The sequence below is a fragment of the Hippocampus comes genome, unplaced genomic scaffold (genome assembly GCF_001891065.2).
Source record: "Hippocampus comes isolate QL1 unplaced genomic scaffold, H_comes_QL1_v1.1 scaffold76, whole genome shotgun sequence".
Lineage (NCBI taxonomy): Eukaryota > Metazoa > Chordata > Actinopteri > Syngnathiformes > Syngnathidae > Hippocampus > Hippocampus comes.
Window position 1 is genome coordinate 3,400,145 of NW_017805277.1, and position 27,217 is coordinate 3,427,361.

General features: G+C 45.6%; 2 protein-coding genes across 5 annotated transcripts in view; one reads left to right on the forward strand and one right to left on the reverse strand.

The window, feature by feature from the left end:
- The window catches only part of jag1b (jagged canonical Notch ligand 1b), a 40,495-nt gene extending 17,766 nt beyond the window's left edge, over positions 1–22,729 (forward strand). For both annotated transcript variants that reach the window (XM_019870568.1, XM_019870569.1), the window contains exons 4-26: positions 1,915–2,172; positions 2,569–2,629; positions 4,597–4,727; positions 4,827–4,946; positions 8,065–8,178; positions 8,554–8,667; positions 8,781–8,897; positions 9,292–9,338; positions 9,945–10,118; positions 10,494–10,644; positions 12,523–12,687; positions 12,795–12,908; positions 12,998–13,111; positions 13,264–13,377; positions 13,765–13,881; positions 16,682–16,709; positions 17,564–17,649; positions 18,233–18,346; positions 18,437–18,546; positions 19,354–19,593; positions 19,967–20,107; positions 20,278–20,419; positions 20,815–22,729. In XM_019870568.1, the coding sequence (XP_019726127.1) occupies positions 1,915–2,172; positions 2,569–2,629; positions 4,597–4,727; positions 4,827–4,946; positions 8,065–8,178; positions 8,554–8,667; positions 8,781–8,897; positions 9,292–9,338; positions 9,945–10,118; positions 10,494–10,644; positions 12,523–12,687; positions 12,795–12,908; positions 12,998–13,111; positions 13,264–13,377; positions 13,765–13,881; positions 16,682–16,709; positions 17,564–17,649; positions 18,233–18,346; positions 18,437–18,546; positions 19,354–19,593; positions 19,967–20,107; positions 20,278–20,419; positions 20,815–21,293 (3,251 nt within the window). In that variant the 3' untranslated portion in view covers positions 21,294–22,729. The remainder of the gene's footprint in view (positions 1–1,914; positions 2,173–2,568; positions 2,630–4,596; positions 4,728–4,826; positions 4,947–8,064; positions 8,179–8,553; positions 8,668–8,780; positions 8,898–9,291; positions 9,339–9,944; positions 10,119–10,493; positions 10,645–12,522; positions 12,688–12,794; positions 12,909–12,997; positions 13,112–13,263; positions 13,378–13,764; positions 13,882–16,681; positions 16,710–17,563; positions 17,650–18,232; positions 18,347–18,436; positions 18,547–19,353; positions 19,594–19,966; positions 20,108–20,277; positions 20,420–20,814) is intronic.
- Positions 22,730–24,277: 1,548 nt separating this feature from the next.
- slx4ip (SLX4 interacting protein) overlaps positions 24,278–27,217 on the reverse strand; it is a 35,112-nt gene continuing 32,172 nt past the window's right edge. For all 3 annotated transcript variants that reach the window (XM_019870570.1, XM_019870572.1, XM_019870571.1), the window contains 2 exons: positions 25,764–25,870; positions 24,278–25,686 (listed from right to left, as the gene is read on the reverse strand). In XM_019870570.1, the coding sequence (XP_019726129.1) occupies positions 24,924–25,686; positions 25,764–25,870 (870 nt within the window). In that variant the 3' untranslated portion in view covers positions 24,278–24,923. The remainder of the gene's footprint in view (positions 25,687–25,763; positions 25,871–27,217) is intronic.

Genomic DNA, 27,217 nt, shown 5'->3' on the forward strand with positions numbered 1-27,217 from the left:
CCCCCCCGCGACCCCTACCCAACCACTTTCCATACGGTCTCCTGGGCGATCACGTGTCTGAAAGAAGAAAGCGCGTTGACAGGTGGATGCAAGGCGCGAGAGCAAGAGGTGGGAAAGCAAGTGGGGGAGAGAAAGAAGAAGAATCGAAGTGAAAATGTTTGCATTCTGCCCCGATGACTGATGGCAGGTGCTGCCCGCCAGGGTCTGGGTTACGCAGTCTCACTGTCACCGGGGCGTGAAACGCCGCGTTCATCCGGCCACCCCCTGGGGCCGCCCCTGCCGCCAGCATGCTCACACAGAACAGAAGGAGCAGGTGGTTGTCTTGATCTGTATTACCAGCTTGTTAGTCAAGGTAGGCCTCAGAAGGTGTATGTGCAGTGAAGCGTCCCCTTCCGATGTGATTTATTGTCCTGACTGTTAACGATACTCATTGGCAACGGCGTGCTTGGCGGTCGCAGTTTTGAGCCCAGCTTGTTTGTGCAACTCTCTTTGGATGAGGTCAACAAGGTTTCGGTCTTTTCTGCCGTATTTGGCGCTTCCCGGAGAACCATTAGGGCACTGGTGTGAAGAGCCCCTTGAATGTACACTCAATGCTGGTGAAGCCCCTCTGCAAGCAAGAGATTTTCCAACATTATACCTAGTCGCAAGTACTTCGATATTTCATTGCCACTCTTCAGATATATTTCAATGAAGTATGTGGAAAAGTCCGGCCTTTTTGCTTTGAAAAGTTAATATCTTCTTAGTGCTGTGATGTCTTGGGTTGGAGTGTGGCCTGTGTAAATTTGTCTTGCCTATTTTACGCTCTGCCTCGAGCGGGGCAACACTTAGCGGGGAGGTGCTACCCCCAACGCCGCGGGCCGCTGCTCGGTAGAGAAGTGCCACATAGCTGAAGCACTAGATTCCAGTTCCCTGCGAAATGTTGCCGCTCAATGCGATTCCAGTACTCAAACATCGCCCCGCTGCCATCCCATGCGCACCACTAACATGGTAAATAAATGACAGCAAGCCACCCTTTCCACTCTGGTTCAGCTTCGTTGCATCATACTACACAGAGGAGCGACTCAACCCACTGGTCAACCACCCCCCCGTGCAGTAAATAACCTCTCTGACACATTTTTCATTCTCTCCCAGGTGAAAGATTCACGAAAATTGTTGTGTGTGCGTGTCTTGTACGTGCCGTACAGTGCAGTCTCTGTGCTGAGCTCCAGTGGCTCACTTTGAATTGTTTACTTTGCGTGCGTGCGTATGTGTGTGTCCAGTGGTCGACCTTAGTCCTTGTCCTCTCGACAGAGCCGTGACCCCCCCCCCCCCCACGCCCCCTTTCATGTTTGAACTGAAAGTCTGTGTGTGGTATCGGTCTAATGTTGTCAACAACATGGTCAGAGACTTGTTAGAGAATATTGAGGGGATGGGGGGGGGGAGGCCGTCTCGAGAGCTTGGGGAAAAAGTGCTGATGGGCACACTAGCTTTCGCTCCAGCACTGAATGCGGCGTTGGTGTCTTCACACTATAATTTATGGCGACTGCGGTTCTGTCCTGGCCCAAGCAGATGCAAAAGGGCAGCATGAAGCTGTAAACCTGAGTTGGAAACCGACTTGGGACAGTTGGTAAGGGAGTGTGAGTGAGGGCAAAAAAAGCAGTTTAACGTGCTTATTAAAAGCCGCCTTCTCTTTTTTGCATTTCCTGTAACTACTCTCGCTCACCAGTACACATAGTTGCTTTGATTACATATAATCAGCTATCTTCTGCGATTTGTGCGCAAGCATCTTCGGTTAGCCACCGCGAGGTCCGTGTTGTGCACTTTTGAAAGGCACGGTTACATTCCAGCGCACTCGCACCGAAATGTGCCGCTGGATTCCTTGGAGCAAGAACCTTGCAGCTGGTGTTGATGCTCTCACTTGTTGTCGTGTTCAAGGTGCGGACGGGAAGGCGATCGAGAAATCATCGCACTCGGGCATGATCAACCCAAGCCCGCACTGGCAGAAGCTGACTCACAATGGCCCCGTTGCTCAGTTTGAGTACCAGATTCGGGTCAGCTGCGATGAGCACTACTACGGCTTCGGCTGCAACAAGTTCTGTCGACCCAGGGACGAGTTCTTTGGGCATTACACATGCGACTACAACGGGAACAAGACTTGCCTGGAAGGCTGGTCGGGACCAGAGTGCAACACTGGTAAGAAGTCGTGAAATGTCCATGTGGGCTCATGAGTGACATCACTGCACGACGTATTAACCGAAGCTTGAGAAAGGCTAAATTATTTATGTGTTGTGAAAAAAAGCAGCTAGACTGCAGTGTGAGTCATGCTTATACATGCTGGGTCATTGCTACTGAATAGATGACTTTGTTTATATAAATACTCTCACCCCCCTTTCGGTTTCCATTCAAATGTTGTCATCAGCATGACTGAATAAACTTGTCCTAATTTTCGACACAGCTTTCGGAGTTGCCATGTGACCGATCTCATGGAGAATACTAAAGTGCTAAACATACACCGTAGCCAAGCTGAAGCTGATAAGTTTGCGTGTAGTTGCTAGGCAACCAACATGAACTTTCTCCCCTCTCTTCTAGCAATATGCCGACAAGGCTGCAGCACCGAGCATGGATCATGTCAGGAGCCAGGTGGTTGCACGTAAGTTATCCAAGCTGCCCTGTACCATTTCGGATGGTGTGACCGATATTTTGTCAACTGCGTTGATATACTGCAGGTCACAGCGCTTAACCGATCCGCTTGAGGTTGTCGTGGAGCATACTGAGGGGTATTAGTCATGTGGTTACCTTATTTCTCGACATGGCGGGGCAAATTTTACAAACAATATCATGCAGCACTACGGTAATATTACTGTATAAATATCCCTGATAAACACTGAAGTCATCTTGATTGTGCAGGTGTTGTCTGTGTCATAGGGGAATCTTGTGCCTTGCCTCCGGGAAGTGTGTGGGAAGTGAACTGGCATCTTAGCCTGTCATTAACTCATTCACTCCCAAAGACGTTTTTAAACGTCTTTGCAGACTTGGTCCAGAATTGGCTGCTACTGAATGAGTTAAGTGTCGTTTCGAACAAACGTAAGGTTGAGCTACTCCCTGCTCAATGGGGGCAGCCTGTTTGAGGGAAAACAGGGTTAACTGCTCAGCATCCATGTTGGAAATGCCCCCCCGACCCCCTCCCCGACTCTAATTAGGCCGGCGTTATCAGTCAAATCATGTGTAACATTTGGGGTGGGCTTTTTAAAAGCATATTGTTTGTGCAGCTAATGGCTTCCTAATGCTGTTTTTGCACACAGCCAGAGGAAGAGCCAGCCACAGATGGGTATCGGTGCGCGAGCATTGTGTGCATCATCCTGTACGAAGCCCCCTGCTCTGTCCCGCTCTCCTCACAGTCAGGCATTAGTTGCTTTCCTCATTGTCTGCTTTGGCTCCAAATCAAGCACAGGGAGTGTGGGGTTGGTTCACTTTTTGCATAAGCGTTGTTGTTTTTCCTCTCGCTTTTGAACTCAATCGAGTTTCTTGTGAGTGCTTGTGTGGCCACTGGCTGAAAAATGTTTTCCCACACAGGTGTGGCTGTATTTGGATCTGACTCGCTTATGTTTCTCATCATAGCTTATATCAAACCTGCCTTTAGGCAGGGACAGCCGCAACTGCTGCTGACATCGTGGGAATCTGATGTAGTCACTAAATGGGTTAGTCACAGTCTACCTGTGAACTTGTGTTTTGCAAAGCATCATCTCGACACATTGAAGTGGTCCGGGTTTCCTTGTTGAGTCGTGTGCGTCAGAAGTGCTGCGCAAAGTGCTGCTTGCGCACCCCACTAATTTAGCGGCGTAATAACAAAATCATTTGGGAGCTCGCTGGGGAATCCTCCACCTGTACCCGTTGAGAGAAGATTAGCACACTTTTAAGAATAGCCTCTTTAATCACAGAGTGAGGTTTGCTTAACCACAGGTTTATTTTACAGTCCATTCCTGGGACCTAATGGCCATGCGGCTCTCCCAGAAAGGTCGCTCCGTTTGCTGTCGTTGCCATATGCGGCCCCGTCACCACTCGGTCACCTTTTGAGGGAGCGCACCTATCTGCCGGGGAAGAAAAAGAGTGCAATAGTATCTGTGTAATTATGGACCTGGACATGTCGGCGGTCAGCAAGAAAGAGAGCTTTCCTCCTCCTCCCCTGGCCTGAGGCAAAAGCCTAACACATGACTCATGGGAACCAAGACTGTGAAGAGCCCGGCGGGATCCACGCTGTTCTCTGGCTCTCCTGCCAAGCCGCAAGCACACTGTTGGTCAGGAAGATGTGTGTTCCGATGCTAATGTTAGCCATGGCAAAGGTCTTTGGAAGTGGAATTTAGTGTTTGGACCAAAGCGTTATTGCAAAACAGCGTTGTTGCATAAGCAGCATTTCATTTAAGTTGCATGTGTGGCCTTTTAAGATGCAGCAGTCAAGACAGGGGGGAAAAAAATGGCTCTTTGTTTGCTGTGCAGCACAAGTTAAATCCAGATTAATTTTGCTCGTTTAGTAATGTGGACTAAACAAATGATTAGTCTCCGGTTTTTAGACACAGCATGTGTGCATAGGATGGTGACGCCATCTTTTGTTTCTTGCAGGTGTTTGTATGGTTGGCAAGGCCAATACTGCGACAAGTGTATCCTCCACCCCGGCTGTGTCCATGGCACCTGTGTGGAGCCCTGGCAGTGTCTCTGCGACACCAACTGGGGCGGACATCTTTGCGACAAAGGTTCATATTTTGGATTGCAACAGCCAAAATTAGAAGATGTTTACTTTTTTTTTCTTTGTCAGAGCAAACTAAATCCCTGTGAACTCCTTCATATCCCAGATCTGAATTACTGCGGCACTCACCAGCCGTGCATGAATGGAGGGACTTGCATCAACACGGGACCGGACAAGTACCAGTGTTCGTGTGCCGAGGGCTACTCTGGAGCCAACTGTGAGAGAGGTGAGTGCCACGAGATTACTGCTGAGTGGCGCCATAATGAAAAGCGCTGTTCAGATGGTGTATGAGTGTTGCGTAACATCCAAAATGTGTTTTGGTGGTGTCATATTAAGCTTGAAACATTGTCTGGCGATATTGAGTCCAACTTCACCAGTTACAGCCACCACATTTTTTTGCCTTTGCAGAGGCAATGCTCACTTTAAGTTAGTTTTCTCGTCGAAAGTCTGCGTCACAAAAAGGTGCTCGTTCCCTCAATGGCACTTCAATTGATAAGTGCTCCAACTTCCTTTTGTGTTATAACCCATCAAAGATTATTATTATTATATTTTTTTATTCATTATTTTTACCAGTGCGTATTGAAAGCCAAACTTTGAGTTACAAACGGCAACTTGAGTCAAGTAAAAAAAGAGCCCTCACAGTCATGGATGCGCCCTTAAGCTGTTTATTGAACCGGAGAGTCAAACAAACAAATATAAAATGAGAACACTCGCAAGGAGCTGCAGTTGGCAAAACGTAACAATTCCTTCACTTACCATAGTTACACTTGATAAAACCAGGTAATGTCTTTACATTCTTTCATATTTTGCTTAGGTTTTCCTACAATTCAGTGTTATTTGACTTCAATAAAAACATGGCGCCAAAGAGGTGTCTTTTTGGGGGCGGGGACTGGAATAGAACAATGATATCTCAATGAGAAAATTACGGGATATTGAATAAATGCAGTTACGAGAGTGGTCACAGAACCAATTCAACACATAAGCCAAGGCAGCACTCTATTTTAATTTCTTAAATTCCACATGAAAGGACGGTGCATTACAAAAACCTTTTGGAGGGTTTCTTTCATGTCCTAATTGTGGTAATTCTGACTACTTGGCGAGAAAGTGAGGGTGCGGTGTTTGACCTGACATTTGAAAGTATGAAAGGTGCCATAATTATCTTAATTTGTTGCAATAACGGTGGACTCTGCCTGATCTTGTTTGATATTCGAAGTCAAAATATTGAAATCTTTTTATTCCTGTTGCTTATATTGACATTCCTGCTCATGCTATAGGAAACTCTTGCGTGATGCTCCTTATGAAAGCATTAGTGAACTGTTTGAGAATCTCCACCAAATCAAATGGTAAAATTTTCACGAGTCCGAACACTTTTGTAACATAGTGGCGGAAGAATGAAGTGGCGTTGCTATGTTTTTTTGACATGATTGGCTTACAGAGAGAAACCATAAACAACGAACGTTTGGAACTGAGGAATGAAAGCTTTTATGAGAAGCAAACTGTCTTATTTTCTCCTGTTATTATTTGTGCATTATTCACTGGCAGCGTCAGAAGATGCTCTTTTTTTGTGTCAGTAGTGACACGAGGGCCGCGGACGTGCTGGAGCCTATCCCAGCTGTCTTCGGGCAGCAGGCGGGGTACACCCTGAACCGGTTGCCAGCCAATCGCAGAGCAAACATAGACGAACAAGCATTCACACTCACACCTAGGGACAATTTAGAGTGTTCCATTGGCCTGCCATGCATGTTTTGGGAATATGAGAGGAAACCGCAGTACCCGGAGCATACCCACGCAGGCACGGGCAGAACATGCAAACTCCCCACTGAAAGGCCGGAGTTTTTGTGTACTTCTGCTAGCAAACAAGCAACGGCAATGAAACTATTTGTTCCCTGGTGAAGCGGATGGATGATTTAATCTCATGTAGCTGTGAGAAGTTTGCGTTGACTTCAGAACTGAGGCGCTCAGAGTGTACAATCAGATAACTGTGAGTTTGCAGTAATCTGTGTCCAATTCTGCACAAGTGCCTTCCCCTCAAAACAAAACAAAACAAAAAAAATCCGGTCATGCACAGTGTGGTCGCTTTCCCGTGGCCTTTAGAAGCAGACAGTAATGCTGGCAGCAGGCGGGGTACACCCTGAACCGGTTGCCAGCCAATCGCAGAGCAAACATAGACGAACAAGCATTCACACTCACACCTAGGGACAATTTAGAGTGTTCCATTGGCCTGCCATGCATGTTTTGGGAATATGAGAGGAAACCGCAGTACCCGGAGCATACCCACGCAGGCACGGGCAGAACATGCAAACTCCCCACTGAAAGGCCGGAGTTTTTGTGTACTTCTGCTAGCAAACAAGCAACGGCAATGAAACTATTTGTTCCCTGGTGAAGCGGATGGATGATTTAATCTCATGTAGCTGTGAGAAGTTTGCGTTGACTTCAGAACTGAGGCGCTCAGAGTGTACAATCAGATAACTGTGAGTTTGCAGTAATCTGTGTCCAATTCTGCACAAGTGCCTTCCCCTCAAAACAAAACAAAACAAAAAAAATCCGGTCATGCACAGTGTGGTCGCTTTCCCGTGGCCTTTAGAAGCAGACAGTAATGCTAATGTTCAGCTGCTGCAAACCCTTACCATGGAGATGATGGTTCTTTGCTCATTAAAAGTGAGCCTTGCAGGGTGCTGACAGCTTAACTGCAGACATGTCAGGAAACGGTGCCCTCCGCGGCCGGAGGTGTGCAGCGGAGGAGACGCTGTCGACATGTTGGAGCAGAAAGGATGTCCTCTTCCCTCCTCGTCCACTGATCAGCTTGATTGCCTCGCCTTCCCCTGAGTAAATCATTCATTTGAGATTCTTGCTCATCCCAAACTTGCTCATAATGAAGTAACTCGGGCAGATGCCCCCGCAACGCTCCCGCCCCTACTTTATTTTCCCCTCCACTCTCCCACAACCCCACACCCTCCGCTTTGTTCTCCCTCCCACTCAGGAAATGATTGGCGGCCAGTCATTGCGAAGCCACAGTGCACTGGTCAGGTTAATTTAGCATGAAAGATGATTTCCTGGCAGTGCCCCCCCCCCCCCCCCCGCCCCCCCCCCCCCCCCAAGTCGGGCGGTTAATGAGTGTGAGATTTGCAGCGAGAGTTTGTGATTACTGAAGGTGTTGTTGGACAGGAGAGTCACTGGCAAGAACTATGCAGATGATTTTCCGTCTGATGTTTTGAATTGCATGGTCCCATTCAAAGAGATGTAATTACAGAAAAGAAAAGCTAAATTGGAGGTGGGGCGGAATGAGTCAGATGGGTGTATTTCGCTTTGTGTGAGAATGTGTAACCTGTTCTTTTGCTTTCTAGCGGAGCATGCCTGTTTGTCCAATCCCTGCTCAAATGGCGGAAGATGCTCAGAAACCAGTCACGGTTATGAATGTTTTTGTTTACCTGGCTGGAGCGGCCCTTCCTGCACTCTCAGTGAGTAAAACTTGCAGTTGTAGCACTCATAAAATAATATGATACATAGCCAGAGATATTGGGACTCGTTGCACATAAAGCATGTGAAATTGGGAAAAAAATATCGAGCGGATCGACCAAATTTGTCGCGATAATGACTTCCACTCTCTTGAGAAGAGTGTGACGGATTGCCCATTGTTGAGGTTAGAGGTCACTGATGTTGAACGTTGAGGGCCAGGATCGCAACGCCTTTTGTACAGTAGTTGACAACGTATCTTTGCAAAATGGATTACGATTCAGGCGGGACTTGTGATAAACTCTGACTTGGTTTGTGCCAAGACTTTGGTTCAAGTAGTCTCCCTTGTTATATAACTTGGCTGGACTTCTCCCATGCAGACATTGATGACTGCTCTCCAAACCCTTGTAATCACGGAGGGACCTGCCAAGATCTGGTCAACAGCTACAAGTGTCTTTGTCCTTCGCAGTGGACCGGGAAGACATGTTTGATAGGTGAGCCTCCCCCCCTGAACTCTTTTACTTGACTGTGCCACTACATTGCTTTCAACGGCACATGCACATACCAACCCAATGTCCTCTTTCTCCCCTCCCCAACCCCTCATTAGATGCCAACGAATGTGACGACGCCAAGCCCTGCTTGAATGCCAACTCGTGCCGCAATCTGATTGGCGGATACTTCTGCGAATGCATCCCTGGTTGGACGGGGCAGAACTGTGACATCAGTAAGTTGACAGCTGTCAGCTGCAGCTGTGGACCCCGCCGACAGCCCTGCCTTTTTTTTTTTTTTTTTTTTTCGTACTGGTCTTGCCACAGTGGCTGTGGACATCTCCTGCCTTGTTCTAATGAAAAAGCAAAACAGCAACACAAATGCATTGGTCCTTGCAGCCGAAACGAAGCTGTGGTATCACTCTCGGGCCCTTCTGTGGTTCTAAATCAATCCCAGAACTAGTTTCGCTTGGCTACAGAACCAGATTGCTCAACACTCTGTGCTCTCTGCACCGGTTCTGCGGCCACGTTGCACTTCCTCACCCCAACCGTTCCACAGTATCCTGAACTCCTTTTCACTTCATTCAACGATGGTCGATTGAACTCTCCAAATGTCGTTTTCCCACATAGATATCAACGATTGCATGGACCAGTGCCAAAACGGGGGAATCTGCAAGGTAAGTGGAAAAAAAACCATCTTGAGAGTTGCCATCTTGATCGTTAAACTTTCTAATAACTCAATATGAAAGTGTAAGATGTGCGGGAGGGGCTCACATAAATGGTGTTGCATTTACACCCCCCAGTTCTAGGCGGGTTTGCTTATGGGCAATTCATCAGAGGTTCTTAACTTAAGACTGGTTTCTAAAATCCGTTTGTTTTTTTTTTCTTCTCGTGTTCGCGTGTCAAACACATTTTTGTGTGGCCCACTAAAGCCGAAGTGATTTGTTCCTTTAATGTAGAAGAAAATCTGTGTGTAGAGAGCCATTCACTCACCCTATACAAATATTTTCTCATTCAATTTTTTTTCCCCACTGTCAAATCCTTCATTTACTTTAGCTGAACAATAGTCATCGTATTCCTAGTGACTTCTGTTCAAAATGTAAATAGTTTTAATTCATCTTTATATATATATATAAAACAGACATATGGAATCTAATTTTCACAGTCATAACCGATCTCTGCAGAAGAACCATCTTAAACTCTCCGTCTTCTCGATTCAAACTCATGAATTCAACCTGACAAAGTGCTAAAAGCTGGCGTTCGTGTATTGTTTATTCAAACAGGACTTGGTGAATGGCTATCGCTGTGTGTGTCCCCCCGGCTTCGCCGGCGATCACTGCGAGCGGGACATCGACGAGTGCTCGAGCTCGCCGTGTCTGAATGGCGGGCGCTGCCAGGACGATGTTAACGGCTTCCAGTGTCTTTGTCTGGCCAGATTTTCGGGGAATCTCTGCCAGGTAAGACAGCCGACATCATCCCTGTCCCCACGTTGTCCGCCAGCGTCACGGTATCTTCCCACCCTCCTACAATGGCTGCCCTGCGGTCTTTTATTTTGTTTGTTGTTTTTTTTTTTTTTTTTTTTTTTTTTCCAAGGGAATGCTTTGTTGAAGCTTCCCCTGGCTTAAGTGGGATGCATTCCTCGGTGCTGAAGCCCAGACTCTGAGGACGTCTCCTATGACTCTGGCTTGTTTTTCCCCCTTCCTTCCATGTACTTTGAGTGTGTATTGTTTCCTGGCACAGCCTGTAGGGAGGATGCTGCGGCTTTTTGCTCTGTTTAGTGTTGCAGAAACTATGTCGGCTATCAGCTTTATTCTATGCTTTTCCCGCCCCAGCTGGATATCGATTACTGCTCACCCAACCCGTGTCAAAATGAAGCACCCTGCTTCAACCTGGCCACAGACTACTACTGCGCCTGCCCGGAGGACTATGAGGGCAAGAACTGCTCTCACCTCAAAGACCACTGTCGCACCACCACATGTAAAGGTACGTCCTCTGGCCTCGACCAAACCACAAGCCATTAGTCCTTTTTTCCAGGAATTTCCTGTAAAAGGATACACACTTTTATATACACTAGATAAATGAAGATTGGAGCACTTGAGCTCAATTCTTCCCATGAGTGCGATACCTGTTTTTTTTGAGTTCCTGTGCTCAATTTTCTTGGCCAAGGTGAGCGCACTCCACTCCCACCTCCATCTCCTCTGCAAATCTTTTCCGTTGATTCCCCTCGGAGTCCCTGAAAATCTGGCAAAGGCCACATCGTACAATGCGTGTTCCTGGGAATGACTTGGTGGGCGACTATTTCTTTTTCCTCCTCAATGAATCTGCACATTGTGTGCGCATGTGTGTGTCTAATTGAGTGAGGGGACCAACCACCGAGTCCAATACCAGACGGTGAGATTCTTTCTGCTCTTGGCAAGAATTAAGTGATTACAGGGGAGCACATTCAGCCCGCTTGCCTAACCTGATCAGACAAGGGGAAAAGAAAGGATTTCAGCGCAGAGTGGCCCGGATCACTGTGAAATTGTTTATGATAGCATAACGATTTATTGGTCTTTTTCATTCCCCTGTTTCCTTTTCACATTAAGTGCAGGGAGACCGGATCAGAAAGAGACTTGTAAATTAACACTATTGTCCACACAGAGTCCTTCATACCTCAGTGCAGTCATGGAATTATTTTCCAATTGGTCCCACACAGCTGGAGACTTGGAATTGACCAAAATGGCTGGATCAGAGATGGAGGGAGGCATCATTTTTCATCAGAGCTATGTGCATGTCGGTTTTTTCACTGAGCCCAACGTACATGACGGAAACTTAATTATTCTCTGCTCAATGCATGTATAAAAGAGTTAGACTTCAACAACAAAGGAATAGAATTATCAAAACATAACCACATCCAATGATCCCCACCCCCCTCCCCGGTGCAAAGGGCTCTTCTGAATAAATATTACTATTCAAGGACCACACAAAAATCAACTCACTCAAAATTTTAATAAGATTCAGGCGATATGTTTGTCCTGCATGTCATTCAAATCCACAGAGTATTAGGCCTACTCAAATTGTAGTATAGGAGAGCATAAGACCCGATGCAAGCACCACGAAGTGGTGTCTTCCGTCGAGAGGTGAACGGTGATATTACAATTGAAAACTATGTAGTGGAACCCCACTATTTGCGGGGGATCGGGGCAGGCCAGGTCGTGAATAGCAAAAATCTGCGTATGATTGACACCCATTGAAATGCAATGCAAAGAGCATTTATGTACTGTATGTATTATGGTATGCGTTTTATGGATGCATGTATATTTTGTAAACCCCCGAAATTCTTATAAAAAATAAAATAAAATACTGAGAAACCTACAATTTGTATTTCCCATGAAAAATGGGCGTTGGCTTCCCGGAAACAAACAAACAAAATGTTTTAAATATTGCAAAATCACGTGCGAATTATACATAACAGGATAAGTGTACGCGTAATAGTATCTGTGGGTGGTGAACCACAAGTATGCAGGAGTTCGCTGTAGTCGGCGAAGCTTTTTCATAACTCAGCCAACACACACACACACACACACACACACACGTGCACGTTTTTTTTTTTTCCAAAACATTTTTTGTTTGTTTTTTTTTTTCTTAAATGAATCAAGAGGCCACTCAGAATACGTGGCCCACGGGTTGCCAGTTGTCCATCCCTTGTTTAGATTCAGATGAAACGAAGGATGTCATCTATCTCCTGATTGATTGATCAATTTGACAATCTCAACATGTTCTTTTTTTTTTCCACAATCCTGTAATGCGATGCTTGGTGTGGAGCTGTAAGCCATCCTTTTCATGTTGCTTTCAGCTGTTTGTGCCTTCCTCTGTGTGCAGTGATAGACAGCTGCACGGTTGCGGTGGCATCCAACAGTACACCGGGAGGAGAGCGCTACATTTCGTCCAATGTGTGTGGACCTCATGGCCGGTGCCGGAGCCAAGCCGGCGGCCAGTTCAGCTGCGAATGTCAAGAAGGCTTCAGAGGAACTTACTGCCATGAGAGTAAGAAATGACTCGTCATGCAAATGAAATGAATACGTCAGGCAATATCAGCTGAAATTCCAAATTGTCTTTTGTTTGTTTTGTTTTTTTTCTCTTCTGAATGTAAGATATCAACGACTGTGAGAGCAGCCCATGTCGCAACGGTGGCACCTGCATTGACAAAGTTAGCGTGTACCAGTGTATCTGTGCTGACGGCTGGGAAGGTGACCACTGCGAGATCAGTGAGTCCATAACTGCAACATCAAAGACTGTTTAACGATGCTTTGGCGGCGCAAAACATTAATTACATCCGTCTCCCACGCGGCACCAGACATTGACGACTGCAGCACTAATCCCTGTCATAATGGCGGAACGTGTCGGGACCTGGTGACTGATTTCTTCTGCGAGTGCAAGAATGGCTGGAAGGGGAAAACGTGCCACTCCCGTAAGATAATGCCCTCCTGTTTTTTTTGTTGTTTTCCCCTCACTTTACATCCGTGTAGTCTGCCTGTATGGCCGCCTAAGTGCTCAGTCTAAAATGTTGTCGGTTTGGTGTTGTGCACCTGCAAACTAAGCATTTTTTCATGCTCCCTCAAGGCGAAAGTCAGTGCGACGAAGCCACTTGCAACAATGGAGGCACATGCCACGATGAGGGCAACACGTTCCAGTGCAAGTGCTCGCCCGGGTGGGAAGGGACAACGTGCAACATTGGTGAGCCCCACGTTCACAGCGGTCGAAGTGAAAACTCTTGGGCGGTACAGTATAGCTCTGTCTTGTCTCGCACACTAGTCAGATCCAAGAGCAGATTTTAGCCCTTGGCTATGTCACCGCTCTCTCTGTCTCTGCCCTCCCAGGAGCACTGACAGACAGATGCTTAAATACCCCCATTGTCATGACAATACCCTCCAATGTTTTGGAATGCACACTTCTTCCCCTAGGAAGGCATCCCCGGTCAAAATAGCCCAAACCAATAGCAATGCGCTGTGATGTTGAAGTCAGAATGGAGTACCCCGCGTAACTTAAGCGTGCAGATTGCTCCTCTGATAATCTGAGTACTCCCAGACATAACTATTTGCTTAATTTTTTGTTTTCCCTCAGCTAAGAACTCAAGTTGTCTTCCAAACCCTTGTGAGAATGGAGGTACCTGCGTGGTGATGGGGGAATCGTTTTCATGCGTCTGCAAAGAGGGCTGGGAAGGTCCCACGTGCACCCAAAGTAAGTCAATGTTTTTGCTGTTTAATCAGTGAATATAATGCAGGTATTATCGATGAATTATTTTACTCACATTTATGCAATCAAAGTCGTTAAGGCGGACAAGCAGTTGGTCCAACAAAAAGCAAAACCAGCAAACTACAAAGGGCGACAACAACAAAAAGACAAAAAGGGAGGGAGGGGACTGAGAAAAATCTAAAATATAAAACGAAACAAATGAAAGAAAAGAAAGACGAAACCAAGAAAAATCACGTATGCGGATGTTTTCGACAGCCTTTGCTCAATGCTTTGTTGGTGCACCTTTGGCAGCCGTGACAGTCTAAAGTATTTTTGAATATGACATTACAAGCTAGGCACACCTATGTTTGGGCAGTTTCGATCGTTGCTCTTTGTGTAACACCTGTCAAGCTCCATCGGGTGAGATGGGGAACTTTGGTGCAAACATTTTCAGATCTCTCCTGAGATGTTCGCTCACATTCAAGTTTTGCCTCGAGCTGGGCCACGCGAGGACATTGACAGGACCTTAAATTATGGCTCGGCTGTGTGTTCGCGTCATTGTCCTGCTGACAGATTGTTTGATTTGGTCACCCCAGTCCAAGGTCTTCTTTCCCTCACGCCTCAGTAGATTACTAGTTCCCTACAACTGGAAAAAATTGAGCACAGCATGATGCTGCTACCGCCGTGCTTCACTATCGGGGTGGTATCGGCCAGGTGATGAGCAGTGTCTTGTTTCCTCTGAGCCCGACATCTAGCATTCATACCACAGAGTGCTCTCTTTGTCTGATCAGAGCAGAGAATTTGATCTCTCAATGTCCGATGCCTTTGGGCAAGCGAGCATCAGGCGAGCTGCATGTGCCTTTTACTAAGGAAGTGGCTTGGGTCTGGCCACCCGAGCATACAGGCCTAACTGGTGGATTGCTGCGGAGATGGCTGTCCTTTTGGAAGCTTCTCTTCCTTCCACAGAGGAATGCTGGAGCTCTGACAGAGTGACCATTGGATTCTGGGTCACCTCCCTGACTAAGGTCCTTCTTTCTTGATCTCTCGGTTCAGCCAGCAGAAGGAAGAGTGATTTAAAATTTGCAGCCCGCTGTGCTCATCGGGACCTTTTAAACAGCAGAATGTCTTTCTGTAGCCTTCCCCAGAACTATGACTCGAGACTATCCTGTCCCTGAGATCTATAGATAATGCTTTTATGGTAATGCTTTGTCAACCGTGGAGCCTGCGTATAGTCCAGAGTTCTAATAGTTTGGGATTTTTCATTGTGGTTAGTTTTAATTTCGTTGAGAATATAGTTTTTTTTTTAATTCAGTTGGTATTAGTTTTTAGAGCATGATTGTTGTTTTTATTTTTAAAAAATGCTCTGTGTGTGTGAGAGGGGGGTCATTTGTGAAAAGAGAAAAAGGAAAAAAAAAGTCAGTTTTGTATGACTGTATGATGAAGTGAATTGCAACTGTTAAACAAATGTTTGACCTTTATTCTTCTGTACAGATGTGCGTCAATACCAAAATAACTACGTTTAAAGTGAACCCAAAACGCTCATGTATGATATTGGAGACAAAAATGAAAACATGTTCGCTACAATTATAGTTTATAAACCGAAGATGTAGTTTTGGTTTTCATTTTTTGAAAAGCACATTCAGTTTTAATTCATGTATGATGTGAACAAAAGTGTTTCTTCAATTTTAGTTTTAGCTTATTAGATTAGTTTTCTAATATAAGTATAGTTTTCAACTATAAGTGATTTAGACAGTTGTATGCCTTTTCAAATCATGCCCCCGCTCAGTTGAATTTGCGGCAAGTGGAGTCCATTTAAGATGAATGATGTGATTTCTTCTTTTTTTTTTCTTCTTCTTCTTCTTTTTTTTTAATGCATTTGCACAAATCTCAAAATTCAAGTTTTTATTATGGTGTGTATAGAATTTCGGAGCAAAGTGACTTAACAAGTGAAATGAGATTTTCCATGTTAAACTGAAATTGATTAATTGAATCTGGTTCAAATCTGGATGAAAATTTTCTTGCCCAGCTTCTGACCTCGTAAATCAATTATCAAATTAATTCAAATGAACAAGAATAAAGCGATCACTGTTAAATTTTTCGGATCTATGATTGGGATGTTGTGGAAGTTTTTTTTTTTTTTTTTTTTTTTTTTAATCTGACATCGTTATGAGTGTTTGAACTTTGAGCAAAATTCAATGGGAATCATGTCAATCCTAAAAATCAGGGTTGTAATAATGTGGAATTGGCATGCAAAACACCTGCATGGAGAAACCCAAAGAGCTGTACGTTGTTTATGGCGTTTATGTCAATAAAAAACATGGCTGCTGCCGGCCATGAGACTAGAAAGAGGAAGGAGAGAAAGGAGCTCAACCTTCGGAAAGTGGAGACAGATGTTTCTCCCCCTTGTCCAAATCCCCCCCCCCCCCCGCCCCCTTCTTCTTGTTGCATTCCTGTCCAAACAGTGACATGTCTGCTTGTTCTGCAGCCCTGCTCTCTTTCACCGGCCGCCCTGCCCCTCAGCTCATGCACTCCAAAACAGAAATTCCCCGACATTTGAGAAAAAAAAACAAAAGGAGGCGGGGGAGAGTGCGGTTGTGAATCTGGGTGTGTGGAGTTGTTGTGGTGATGGTGGTGGAAGGGAGGAGTGAGCCCTACACTATGTGGTTAATAAGATGAAACCATTGGGCGGTGTAGGAGCCCGGACGTGCTATTTGCCATTATGTGTACCAAACACCCTCACGCGGGCAAAAGAACAACAAAAATAAAACCCGCATATGCGCTCATTACGTTTTGCTCTCTCTTTCAGACACCAACGACTGCAGTCCACACCCATGGTAAGTTGAAGCTGGATGCGGATCAAAGTGTACAGTATACTCAAAATTGCTCGTAGGTGTGAACGGGTGGAGCTTAACACAACGGTTACTGCACGTGCTGTCGATAGCTTCAGTCCCAAATGTTAGTGCAGGGCTGTCAAACTCATTTTTGTCGCGGGGTCACTTTGGAGTTACGTCTTCCCTCGGAGGGCCATAAAGACAGTGTAACCGAATAAATGTTTAATCAGCACATCGTATTATTACTTGTACACCAAAAAATGATGGCTCGCTAGTTTTGAAATCAGTCAGGTATTTGTTCAATTATTGCTCAAATGAGTAAAAACAGGGCAACAAAATGATTGCAAAATGTCACTGTTATTTATTATGTATGGCAATTTGCGATTTAAGCAAGGATCATGGAAGTTGACACGGATGATTTGCTTTCGCGGGCCATATAAAATGACATGGCGGGCCAGATCTGGCCCCCGGGCCTTGACTTTGACACCAGTGTGTTAGCGGATGATGCCAGGTGGAGGGTACATTGTGGTCATCTGCGAACACCATTCTTTCGTTCAAGTACCATACACCGACTGGCACCATTTATGACCAGTTGCATCGAATGAAACCCAGTGCAGTTGTTGTTAATCAAATATAATGCCTGTATGATGTGTACCTCTCCGACTGTCAAAGACAACCGAACATTTTCCTTGTTGTAACTCGTCAATTGTAAAAACTTATATTAGGGTAATATAACCACAGTTTGGGTCTTGAACTGCACTAAAAACCCTTGTAATGACTTGTTTAACATCGGGAAAAGAGGAAAAAGGTATGTATGTAAAAAAAAAAAAAAAAGTGAACTTCCTCTCCTTTTCCAGCTACAACAGTGGAACCTGCGTTGACGGAAACAACTGGTACCGCTGCGAGTGCGCCCCGGGCTTTGCAGGTCCAGACTGTCGGATCAGTGAGTATTAAGCTCCGCATCCACCCACCTCGCCAGTGTCGCTGGCCCCTGATCCGCGTTTGAGCTGTCACGTCGAGCGCAGGCGGTCGGCGGGCCCCGCTAGAAACGGCGGGTCTCGCCAGCCAATTATCTGGGCGTTGGACTACGGGCTAGGCCGAGCCATTTCAGTGTCACTCCTCCAGGCCCCACTGCTGTCCCCAGGGGAAAGCGGCTTAGTGTGCCAACAGCTAATCAGCCATGCTCTCTGACACTGATTACACAGATTGTTTTCCCTCTTAAAAGCTTTCAGATGGCCACATTCTTTCCCATTGCGAACCCTTTGTTCCGTTAAGTCCAGCCTGTAACTCCTGCATGCTTGCGAGTGATGCTGCTTTTAAAGTCCAATAAGGGGGGGGGGGGGGAAGGGACTCAGAGCCCAGTTAATGCATTTTTTTTTTTAATTAACTATTGTGTTGTGCTGTTTAAATGCCACACGGTCTCAGTGAACATAGCCAGAGAATAGTTGTTTGCTGACCGATTACACCCACAGTGTTTGCATTCTTTATTTTGCTAAGTAGCCTTTTCTCTTTTTTCCTTGCTGCAGATATCAACGAATGCCAGTCCTCCCCATGCTCCTTCGGCTCGACCTGCGTCGATGAAATTAATGGCTACCGATGTCTGTGCCCGAGCGACAGAAGTGGGTCGCACTGTCAAGAAGGTACTTTCTTCCTTCAAAATAACAGACTCATCATTCAAATCTGCGCTGCACCCGTGCTACATTTTTATCATGCGCTTTGTTTCATCGCAGTGTCAAAAAAAGCCTGCTCAGTTAATGGGCACGTGATCGCGGATGGGGTCAAATGGGATGAAGACTGCAACACTTGCCACTGTTCCAACGGGAAAGTCGTATGCACAAAGGTATGTGAGGCACGGACCGTGCGCGTGTCACCGAGTGTTAATGTTGTCTATTGGGAGAACGTGTGCGTGAACAGTGACAGGATTAGAAGCAGACTCAGAGTGGGTGTGAGGCAGCAGAAAAAGATCTTAGGTCGGGCCTCTCACATTCAGTCATGTGGAGCAGCTTCACTCTGCGGTGTCACATTCTCGACTGCGATGATGTCGTTTGTTTTGAAAGGAAACACAATGGCACTGGTCATGTGCCAGTTTCACATCTCCCACCCTCGCACTGGAGGAGGATGAGTCATTTGATAACAGACAAGGCCTGAAGTGGCGTTCTCATTCCCATCTAATCATTTAATGAAACAATGGTGACATTCTCCTCTCAAGAGGAAATACATCATGGAGTGAAAGTCATCTAGAGCGGCCCCCAACCCACCGGTCCGAGTGGGCGGGGGCATAGATAGATATCGGAAAAAATATTTTGGTATTTTTTTTTTTTAATTTATGGAGAAAAGCATATACGTCACGAATATACTGTACACCCATTGACACTATATTTTCTTAGATTACCCCCCCCCCCCCCCCCCCCCCCCCCCGTTGGACATAGAGAATTTAACTACAATCGATTAACCCTATAAGCAATTATTAAGTTTACCACTCTTTCCAATATTGATTTTAATGTAACATGAAGCACGCGTAAGGGGACGTAATGTGGGAGACTGCGTGGAAAGCAAAAAAAAAAACAAAAAGGTGACTGTGACATATTTTGGTTTATACCTAACGTGGCTGGAATTGCGTCATCGAGTGTCATTCTGTTTTCTACAGATGTGGTGCGGTCCAATGACTTGCCATCTTGGTGCCACAGTTCGAGGCGGGTGTCCTTCAGGCCAGAGCTGCCTCCCCATCAGGGAGGGCCACTGTTTCGTCAAGCCCTGCCTCGGACTAGGGGAGTGCTGGCGCTCCAACCCTCTGCCGCCAACCCCCAAATGTCACCCCAGCTCCAGTTACCAGGACAATAGCTGCGCCAACATCACCTTCACCTTCAACAAGGACATCTTGACGAGAGTGAGTTGGGATCCCTCTTTTGTATTTGGGTCGGGTGAGGGGTGCTTAAAAAATGTTCTGTTAGCGCTGAATTGGATTTTGGGACTCATGCCAATCCACTCAACCCACCCACTCACAGAGATTAGTTTCAGGAACCACATGGATTGAAGAGGAACTTGGGCGACTTTGGCCACATGGGATCGTCACTCACAATCATGACAGCAGATCGAGGCTCACACATACTGTAAATTTGTGGTCTCCAATCTCAACCAGCTAGCTCGTAATACATACTTGCAAAAACATTTGTCGAGCTCTTCCCTTTTTTCCAATTCCATTTCCTGGTTAGTCCTCTGCTTTCTGTTGACATTAACATGTGCCTCATTTTGTTCCCCAGGGTGTGCAGAGCTTGACGGTGGAGAATGTGTGTAACCAACTGAGGCGCTTGTACGTAGTCAAGAATTTCTCCTTGGAGCATTCCGTGTCCATAACCTGTGACCCGTCATTCTCGGCCAGCAACGAGATCCATGTCTGCATCGTGAGTAGCTCCTCCCACTCGTCGTCAAAGTTAAAGCTGCGTCGTATTTGATTGACCGCACGCAGCATCTGTGTGCTGTTTTCACATTGAAACGTGTTGTGCCATCAGTTTGATAAGTGAAACCTAATTCTAGTTCTTTTTTTTTTTTAATCTTTTTTCTGCACATGTAGTCAACAGAAGACCATCACTTGGACGGGAGTCCCATAAAAGAGATCACCGAACGGATAATCGACCTGGTCAGCAAACGCAATGGGAACAACACCATCATCGCCTCCATCGTGGAGGTGCGCGTACCAAGTCCCAGCAAAACTGGTACGAACCACCCCCAAAAACGCACGCAAGCCCCTAAGGTTTTTGTCAGGCGTGCATGCACTTGTGTTTAAAATGAAACGGGGCTGCAGCAGCACCACATTCCTGCCGCTTGACTACTAAGTCATGTCAGGTGTAATTGAGTTTGAAAAGTATGTAGTCCAAAATATGGTTGGAAAGCGCAGAGCTGCTCGGATTTGCGGCATTGCGTTGGCCGGGCTCGTAAGACTCCCACATGTCCGCCATTCATCAAGAGACTGACAGCTAAGAGAACCCCCTCCCCCGCTCACGGCTCCGGGGTCAGGTTGCGCTGGCGGGAGCATTAATACGTTAAAAGCCCCGTTATCCTTTTTCACTTTTGGATCTCTGGCTGACCGTTAAATTTCTTGTGTCTCCAGACTACCTGGTGCCCCTCCTCAGCTCAGTCTTCATTGTCCTCTGGGTCCTCGTGCTCATCTCCCTCTTGCTGTGGTGCATGCGTCGCCGGCGGAAACAGAGCAACCCCGGCGGCGGTGCCGGCACGCCGGCCGCCGGCTCGGAGGACAACACCACCAACAACGTGCGCGAGCAACTCAACCAGATCAAGAACCCCATTGAGAAGCACGTGGGCCTTTCCGTGGCCATCAAAGACTACGAAAACAAGAACTCTATCATTGCCAATATAAGGACAAATCACCCCGAGGGGGACGAGGACGACAAGGAGAGGCACCTCCAGAAGGGCCGCTTTGCCAAACAGCCGGCATACACGCTAGTGGAGCGGGACGAGAAGATCTCCAGCCCCAACTCCACACCCAAACACCCAAATTGGACTAATAAACAGGACAACAGAGACTTGGAGACGGCAAACAGCATAAACAGAATGGACTACATAGTATAGCGGACAGCTGTGTTGCTGTGCAACCAAGCCTTAAACATCTTCGCACCCCAGTGGTGGGTGAACCAGGGGAGCTTTGGCATGCCTAGTTGGTAAACTGGCATGTCATTCGTAGCCCCGCAGTATTTTCCTATGTTGCCCGTGTTAATTTAAATTTTGACAAGCTGGCTTACACTGGCAGTGACGGATGCTTTGGTTGGCTGGAAACACAAGGCACTGGTATACATTTCACTGTAGAATGTTAAGTTTACTCCACGACATTTCGGTCCCGCCCCCAGCCTCCCCCGCCTCGCCCCTTTCGTTTTTGTTTTCGTTTTTTTTTTTAATTTAGTGGACACATGGAATGGGCTCCTGTTGTAATTGTTGTACAATGACTAAAACAACCCTGTTGCGTTCAGCACTAGAGCTAATCATTTTAGTGGTGTGCTTTTTGAATTCGTTTTTGGAGAAAGTGCCTTTTTCAGCGTTAGACTCCGCCACTGTCGAATGAGGAAAAAAAAAAAAAGATCAACTTTATTATTTATTTTTATTTTGGGGGCAGGGGGAGGTTTGGAGAGGGGGACGGAGTGTGTTTAATGTCAGCAATTGCTGCCAATATGAAGAATTTATGTGTTGATTTAGAATATGTAGATATGTACATTTTTTTTTTATTAATCATTGTGTATATTTGATTTATTAATTTAATAATCAAGAGCCTTAAGATATCATTCCTTTTTATTTATATGTTCTGTCTAGTTTGAAGGTTTTGCTAGCTGTGGAAGCTTACCATCATTTCTTTCGATGACTGTTTCCTCCAATGCGTTCTAAAAAGCCAAATGCCAGAATTTCAGAGGCAAATTGTGGGCACTTTTGGCCTCTGGCTTTTTTTGTTATTTTTTACACATTTGATATTTCATTCATTTGTTGCCAGGACATTGACTGAAGGCAAGTGTGGATAAATAAAGGCTGATTGATGCGTGAGATGGACAAGGTGGCAGACATATTGCTTGCCATCAGACGGTAAGGGAAGCAAAAATGTCCGAAAGCAGCCAACAAGTTTCACTCTCACATTTCAACGGCTGTCGAGATCCACCAACGTGACGAGGCAGGTCACATGACTACGACAAGCGAGGATTCCCATCCGCATGAGTCAGCATGATATCATAAACTAGACTGTGAGTACTTGAAGAGTAGATTGGCGATGGGAACACTGTGGAACCACATGAAATACACTGCCTCTCTTGACAAAAGTTTTTGTTTGCATCGTTTCTGAGCACAGTTCTTTTTAATGAGACTCTCAAGACAAACATGTTTATCTCATTTGTTAACCCTGTTGAGATCATGGCAACATTTTTGACTTGTTTGAACCTGAGAACAATGTGTTGATCTGGCAATATATTTTTGAAAGTTGTATTTATTAAATATTTTGTATGAAAAGAGAATTAAAGATGCCTTTGTTCTAGAGGGTGTGTGATGAGTGTCTCTCGAGGATTTGGGGTTTGAATGCATTCACAGCGCTGGAAAAAAAAATGCAGCCAGCACTCCCAAAGTTTTCTAAATCAGCATATCGACATATGTGGCAGGCATTCCATCCATTGCAGAAAACCGCAATGTCTCACGCGGACTGTAAAATTTGTTGGAGGATCTCTGACCTGGTGGGATTTTCAGCATTGCTGGAACCGATCAGAATTCTCTTGAACAAAGCCACGCAACAAATTGTCCTGGAGGAAAACAGGCTTCCTATTTTGCCAACGTTCCCTTCCTTGGGATTGTTCTCTGAAGCAAGACAACACGTGCAGTCACACAACCAGGTCAGGAGGACCACAGGAAGACTCAGCCCAATCACTTGAATGTGATCAAAACCATCAATCAAGCTACTTAAATGTTTGGACCAGGAGTGGCGTAAAGTCACCCAGCGGCAAGGTGACGGATTACTTGGGAAAATGCTCAGATGCGTGAAAGCTGCGGTCGCAAAACGGGGTCGCTCAATTCTGAACTCTCCTTAAAACATTGGTATTATGTCAGTCCCATATTAACTTTGTGCGTTTTAATTAAGACTTGAAATGGCGCTGCATCTTATGCCTGTAGTATAAAATATCGAAACCTAAATGGCAAAACCAGAGAAACTGATTTTGTAGTGGTCTTATTTTGTTGTAAGACATATTACATTACATGCCAGTTGTAAATATAATTCCTTAACAACGGTGACTTTGTCAGCTTGATTTAATAAAACCTGTCAGACTCGCAAGCTTGAGAGGGTTTGAGGAGTTCTGCAGATTCTTGTTTTAAATGAAACAAAATTAAAGCCAATGCGAGAGATTCTCACCAACTCTTCAGAACAACTTAAAACATAAAAGCGTCAAACACTCGTGTGAGTTTCTTAAAACATTTGCTCTTCCTTCCTAAGATTTGGCCGCTCTATGTTCTTCGGTTCCAATTACATTGGCGCCTTCTGAGGAAGCAACCACTGATCTGATGGTTAGTGTTGGGCAGACTTTCACTGTCAATGCGCTCTGAGCTTCAGGCTTCTGGAACGTGTGAGCGAGACATTGAACAGATCTCGATCATATATCTTCATGGTTGTTTTCCAATGACAAGCGGGCAATTTATGTGTCTGTCAAAGATGGTGGGTTTTTTTTTTTGGTTTTGTTTTGTTTTGTTTTTCCCCCGGGAAAAGACGGATTTATCCAGATCATAAAATGTCTGTCCAGTCAAACCAAGAGGTTTATTAAAAGAGTATATTATAGGGTGACTTGTCATCAAGTAGAGCATCGTAAGTTTTCAATTGGGTTAGGAGTGGCAATTGGACTGTCGTTACGTCGAACTCTTTGGAGACGAGTGGCTGTTGACAGATGCTCAGCTGGCACGGACTGTGGATCTTGATCTCTTGATGGAGCTTGAGTGCCAAACGCTTTGGTACCACAGCTAATTTTTCAATTGATGGGCACCCAAATAAAAAAATTTAAAAAAAAAGATATAATGCAGTAATAGTGAAAGGTCTGGGCACGTTGTTTGCGATAGTTTATTTCATGTCTTTGGAATCTTAAGTACAGGAATAAGTATGAATGGGAATCATGTATGAATGAAAATGCTCTAAGAATTAAAAAATAAAATCAAATGAAAAAAGAAGAAAAAACAAACAGATGAAATAAATCTGGAAACAGCAATCAATCAAAGCAGAGCTCGAGCAGGGAAAGTGGACAATTTACAGACACATGGGAGCCACAGTACTTCAGGCTAAAAGCCATGACGTACTGCATGGCTCCTGGCTGTCTGAAATCCCCAATCTTTAACACAAAACCCGAGTCTAAACTCCAATTAAGGGTTTTTGACTTTCATTTGCAAGCCTCTCCTGACCACCACTACTTATGGGTGGAGGCGAAGTCTGTTTCAAGTATTTGACAAAACATAACTCAAAACGCTCATGTATCAATTATGTGCTCTGTACTGGATCCGCATGTGCGGCTTTGTGTGAAAAGAATAGTAATTGTAGTAAAAGGCCGTGTGTGTGTGTGTGTGTGTGTGTGTGTGTGTGTGTGTGTGTGTACAAATGCGAGGGTGGGAGGGAGGCTGGTGGCGGATGACGGGGCTTGACACAATTTTGTTTCGATCTGGATGGCGTCAGGCATTTTTACTGTAGCTCCTCTGTTCCCCTCAGGATCTCTTCAGTCGCCGTAATCTCGAGGTTCTGGGCACATTTTCACTTCCCTCCTCCCCGCCTGTGGATCTGGAACTAATAGAGGAGCCCGAGGATGCAAGCTTGACAGATAGGCCCCTCCGACTTGCGGCCGGCCTGTTTTGGTTCGTCTGTGCTGTGTTATTGCTTGTGAGGGGGAGCCTACGGTCCCGTTTCCCTGGAGTAAGCAGCTCTACTTCCACTGTGGTTTTCTTGTACTCGGAGACTGGGAAAGCCTTGGACTCTGCCTTGGTTTCGTCTAGAGGATGGGGTGGCAGAGGAAGAGGGTCGTGTTCGGATGTTTGCGTGAAGCGTGCACTGGGGTCAGTTTGCATTGTGGCTGGAGGACTGCGGAGGCCTGTCCTCTTGGCCTTGAGTGGGCGAGGGTCTTCTGAATCGCTGGGTTTACCCCTCTTGCTCCGTCTGGTTCCTGGACTGATTTCATGCGGGCACAAACCCACCGAGGCCATGTTGGGCTTCCTGTTGTCTGGAGAACAACCGGCAGTTTTCCACTGATAGGTCATGCCTTGGTTTTGAGTCACAGCATTGGAGCATGGTGCCTGTTGCCCGATGTTCTGAGGGGCGGCGCTTCCAGCACTAGAGACACTTAGGAATGAGCTCGAGTATGAGTGGGGACCATCACATTTGCCGCTTTGGTCTTCAATGCTGGTTCTTTGCTCAATTTGCTGCTCCCCCACAATGGGAACCCGGTGCTCTTGCTGGACATTACATTTTTGGGCTCTGGACAAGACAAGCAGATACTCGAGCATCCTGTCTGACTGGAGAGGTCGGAAAGTTCTGAATTAGATCATACTTACATCTTTTGAAGCACGGTCTTCTTTATTTTTGTGGCGCAGTTGAAAGACTCTTGGATTTCTCCCTCTCTGGAAAAATATTCGGATCTGCTTTGTTCACTCAGCTCGGTCTAGAGAGGACAAACAGAATCCGTGTAAACAAAAAATATTATCCCTGGCATCCTTGGGAAAGTTTTGGCTCTGCTGCAGACAGCTGTCATCTAGCAGTGTCGGACAACGTTCAACAGAACACATTAAAAAAAAAAAAGAATCAGAACACAACAAGATCAAGTCAAAGCCCAAAGCCTGTATTGTGAAGGAGTCCATTACATTTGTTTAATTTGAAGCGCCTACATTTCAAATAGTTCAACGTATATTGCCGCCACGTACACAGCATCAGAGGAAACTAAGACCAAGTCTTCGTGACATAATAATCAGTCACTCATTTCTCTAAGTGATCATATCAAACATGGTTAATTTCATGACTTGTAATTAAAATGAGCGTGACCACCTTGATGAGCACCTGAAACATCGAATTGGTTAAAAAGCCACCACACGTGAAATAAGACATGCCTGAAAATAATGACAGTAATGAAGTACTTGGTGTACTTCTAGTTAAATCGCTAATTATTAATTTGTGATTCAGTGGGTGTGGTTGAGTGTGAAATTTCGAGGTGATTAGAATGCTCCAGTGCTGAGGTCCAGGGTTCCCTGTGAAAAAAACAACAACAACAACAAAAAAGCAGATGCTGCCGGGTTGGTAGATAATTCAAATTTATGCTCGGAGGGACACTGTGAATATCTGAAAATGTCACAGTCATGGGAATCGAGCAAACAGACAGTATTTAAAATCAGAACCCTTTCAACAAAGGTCAGAAAAGACAAAAAACACATTTGCGGATTCACAATACGCACTGACCATCCAATTTTATGTTGATGTGATTCTGTGACCTCAAACCCAACGATTAAAACATTATTTTTCAGATCATTGCTATCCTATAAAGTGGTTGGTAAACTGATCAATCCAAGATGAGAAAAGCCAATGTGGTGAGCTCTGGCTTGGCAAATTGACTCCGCTCTCCAAACGCATCAGAGGAAAAATGATTTGTGACAGTTACAAGCAACGGAGGAAGGAATACGCAAACTGGAGCATGGAGACAGTGTCCAAAAAAAGATTCTTATTTGTTGTATGCTGGACTGAACGTCGAGAACACACAGGGGCAACAAAAAACAAAAGGGACAAAATAATGCAGAATCAAAGTGAAAAGTGCGGTTAAGAGGGGAAACTCACCAAAGGAAAGTTATTTCCCGCGTCTGACCATTGATCTTGCCCACAAACACAAGAATGCTCACACAGGAAGTGTTCCACAGACTATCTTTTGTGTAGAGATTGAGTCACGACGTGTAGGCTGAAGGTCAGTCTTTTACGCTCGTTCTGTTATACACTGTGGGGGGGATTTGGGGGGTGGGGGGTGAGG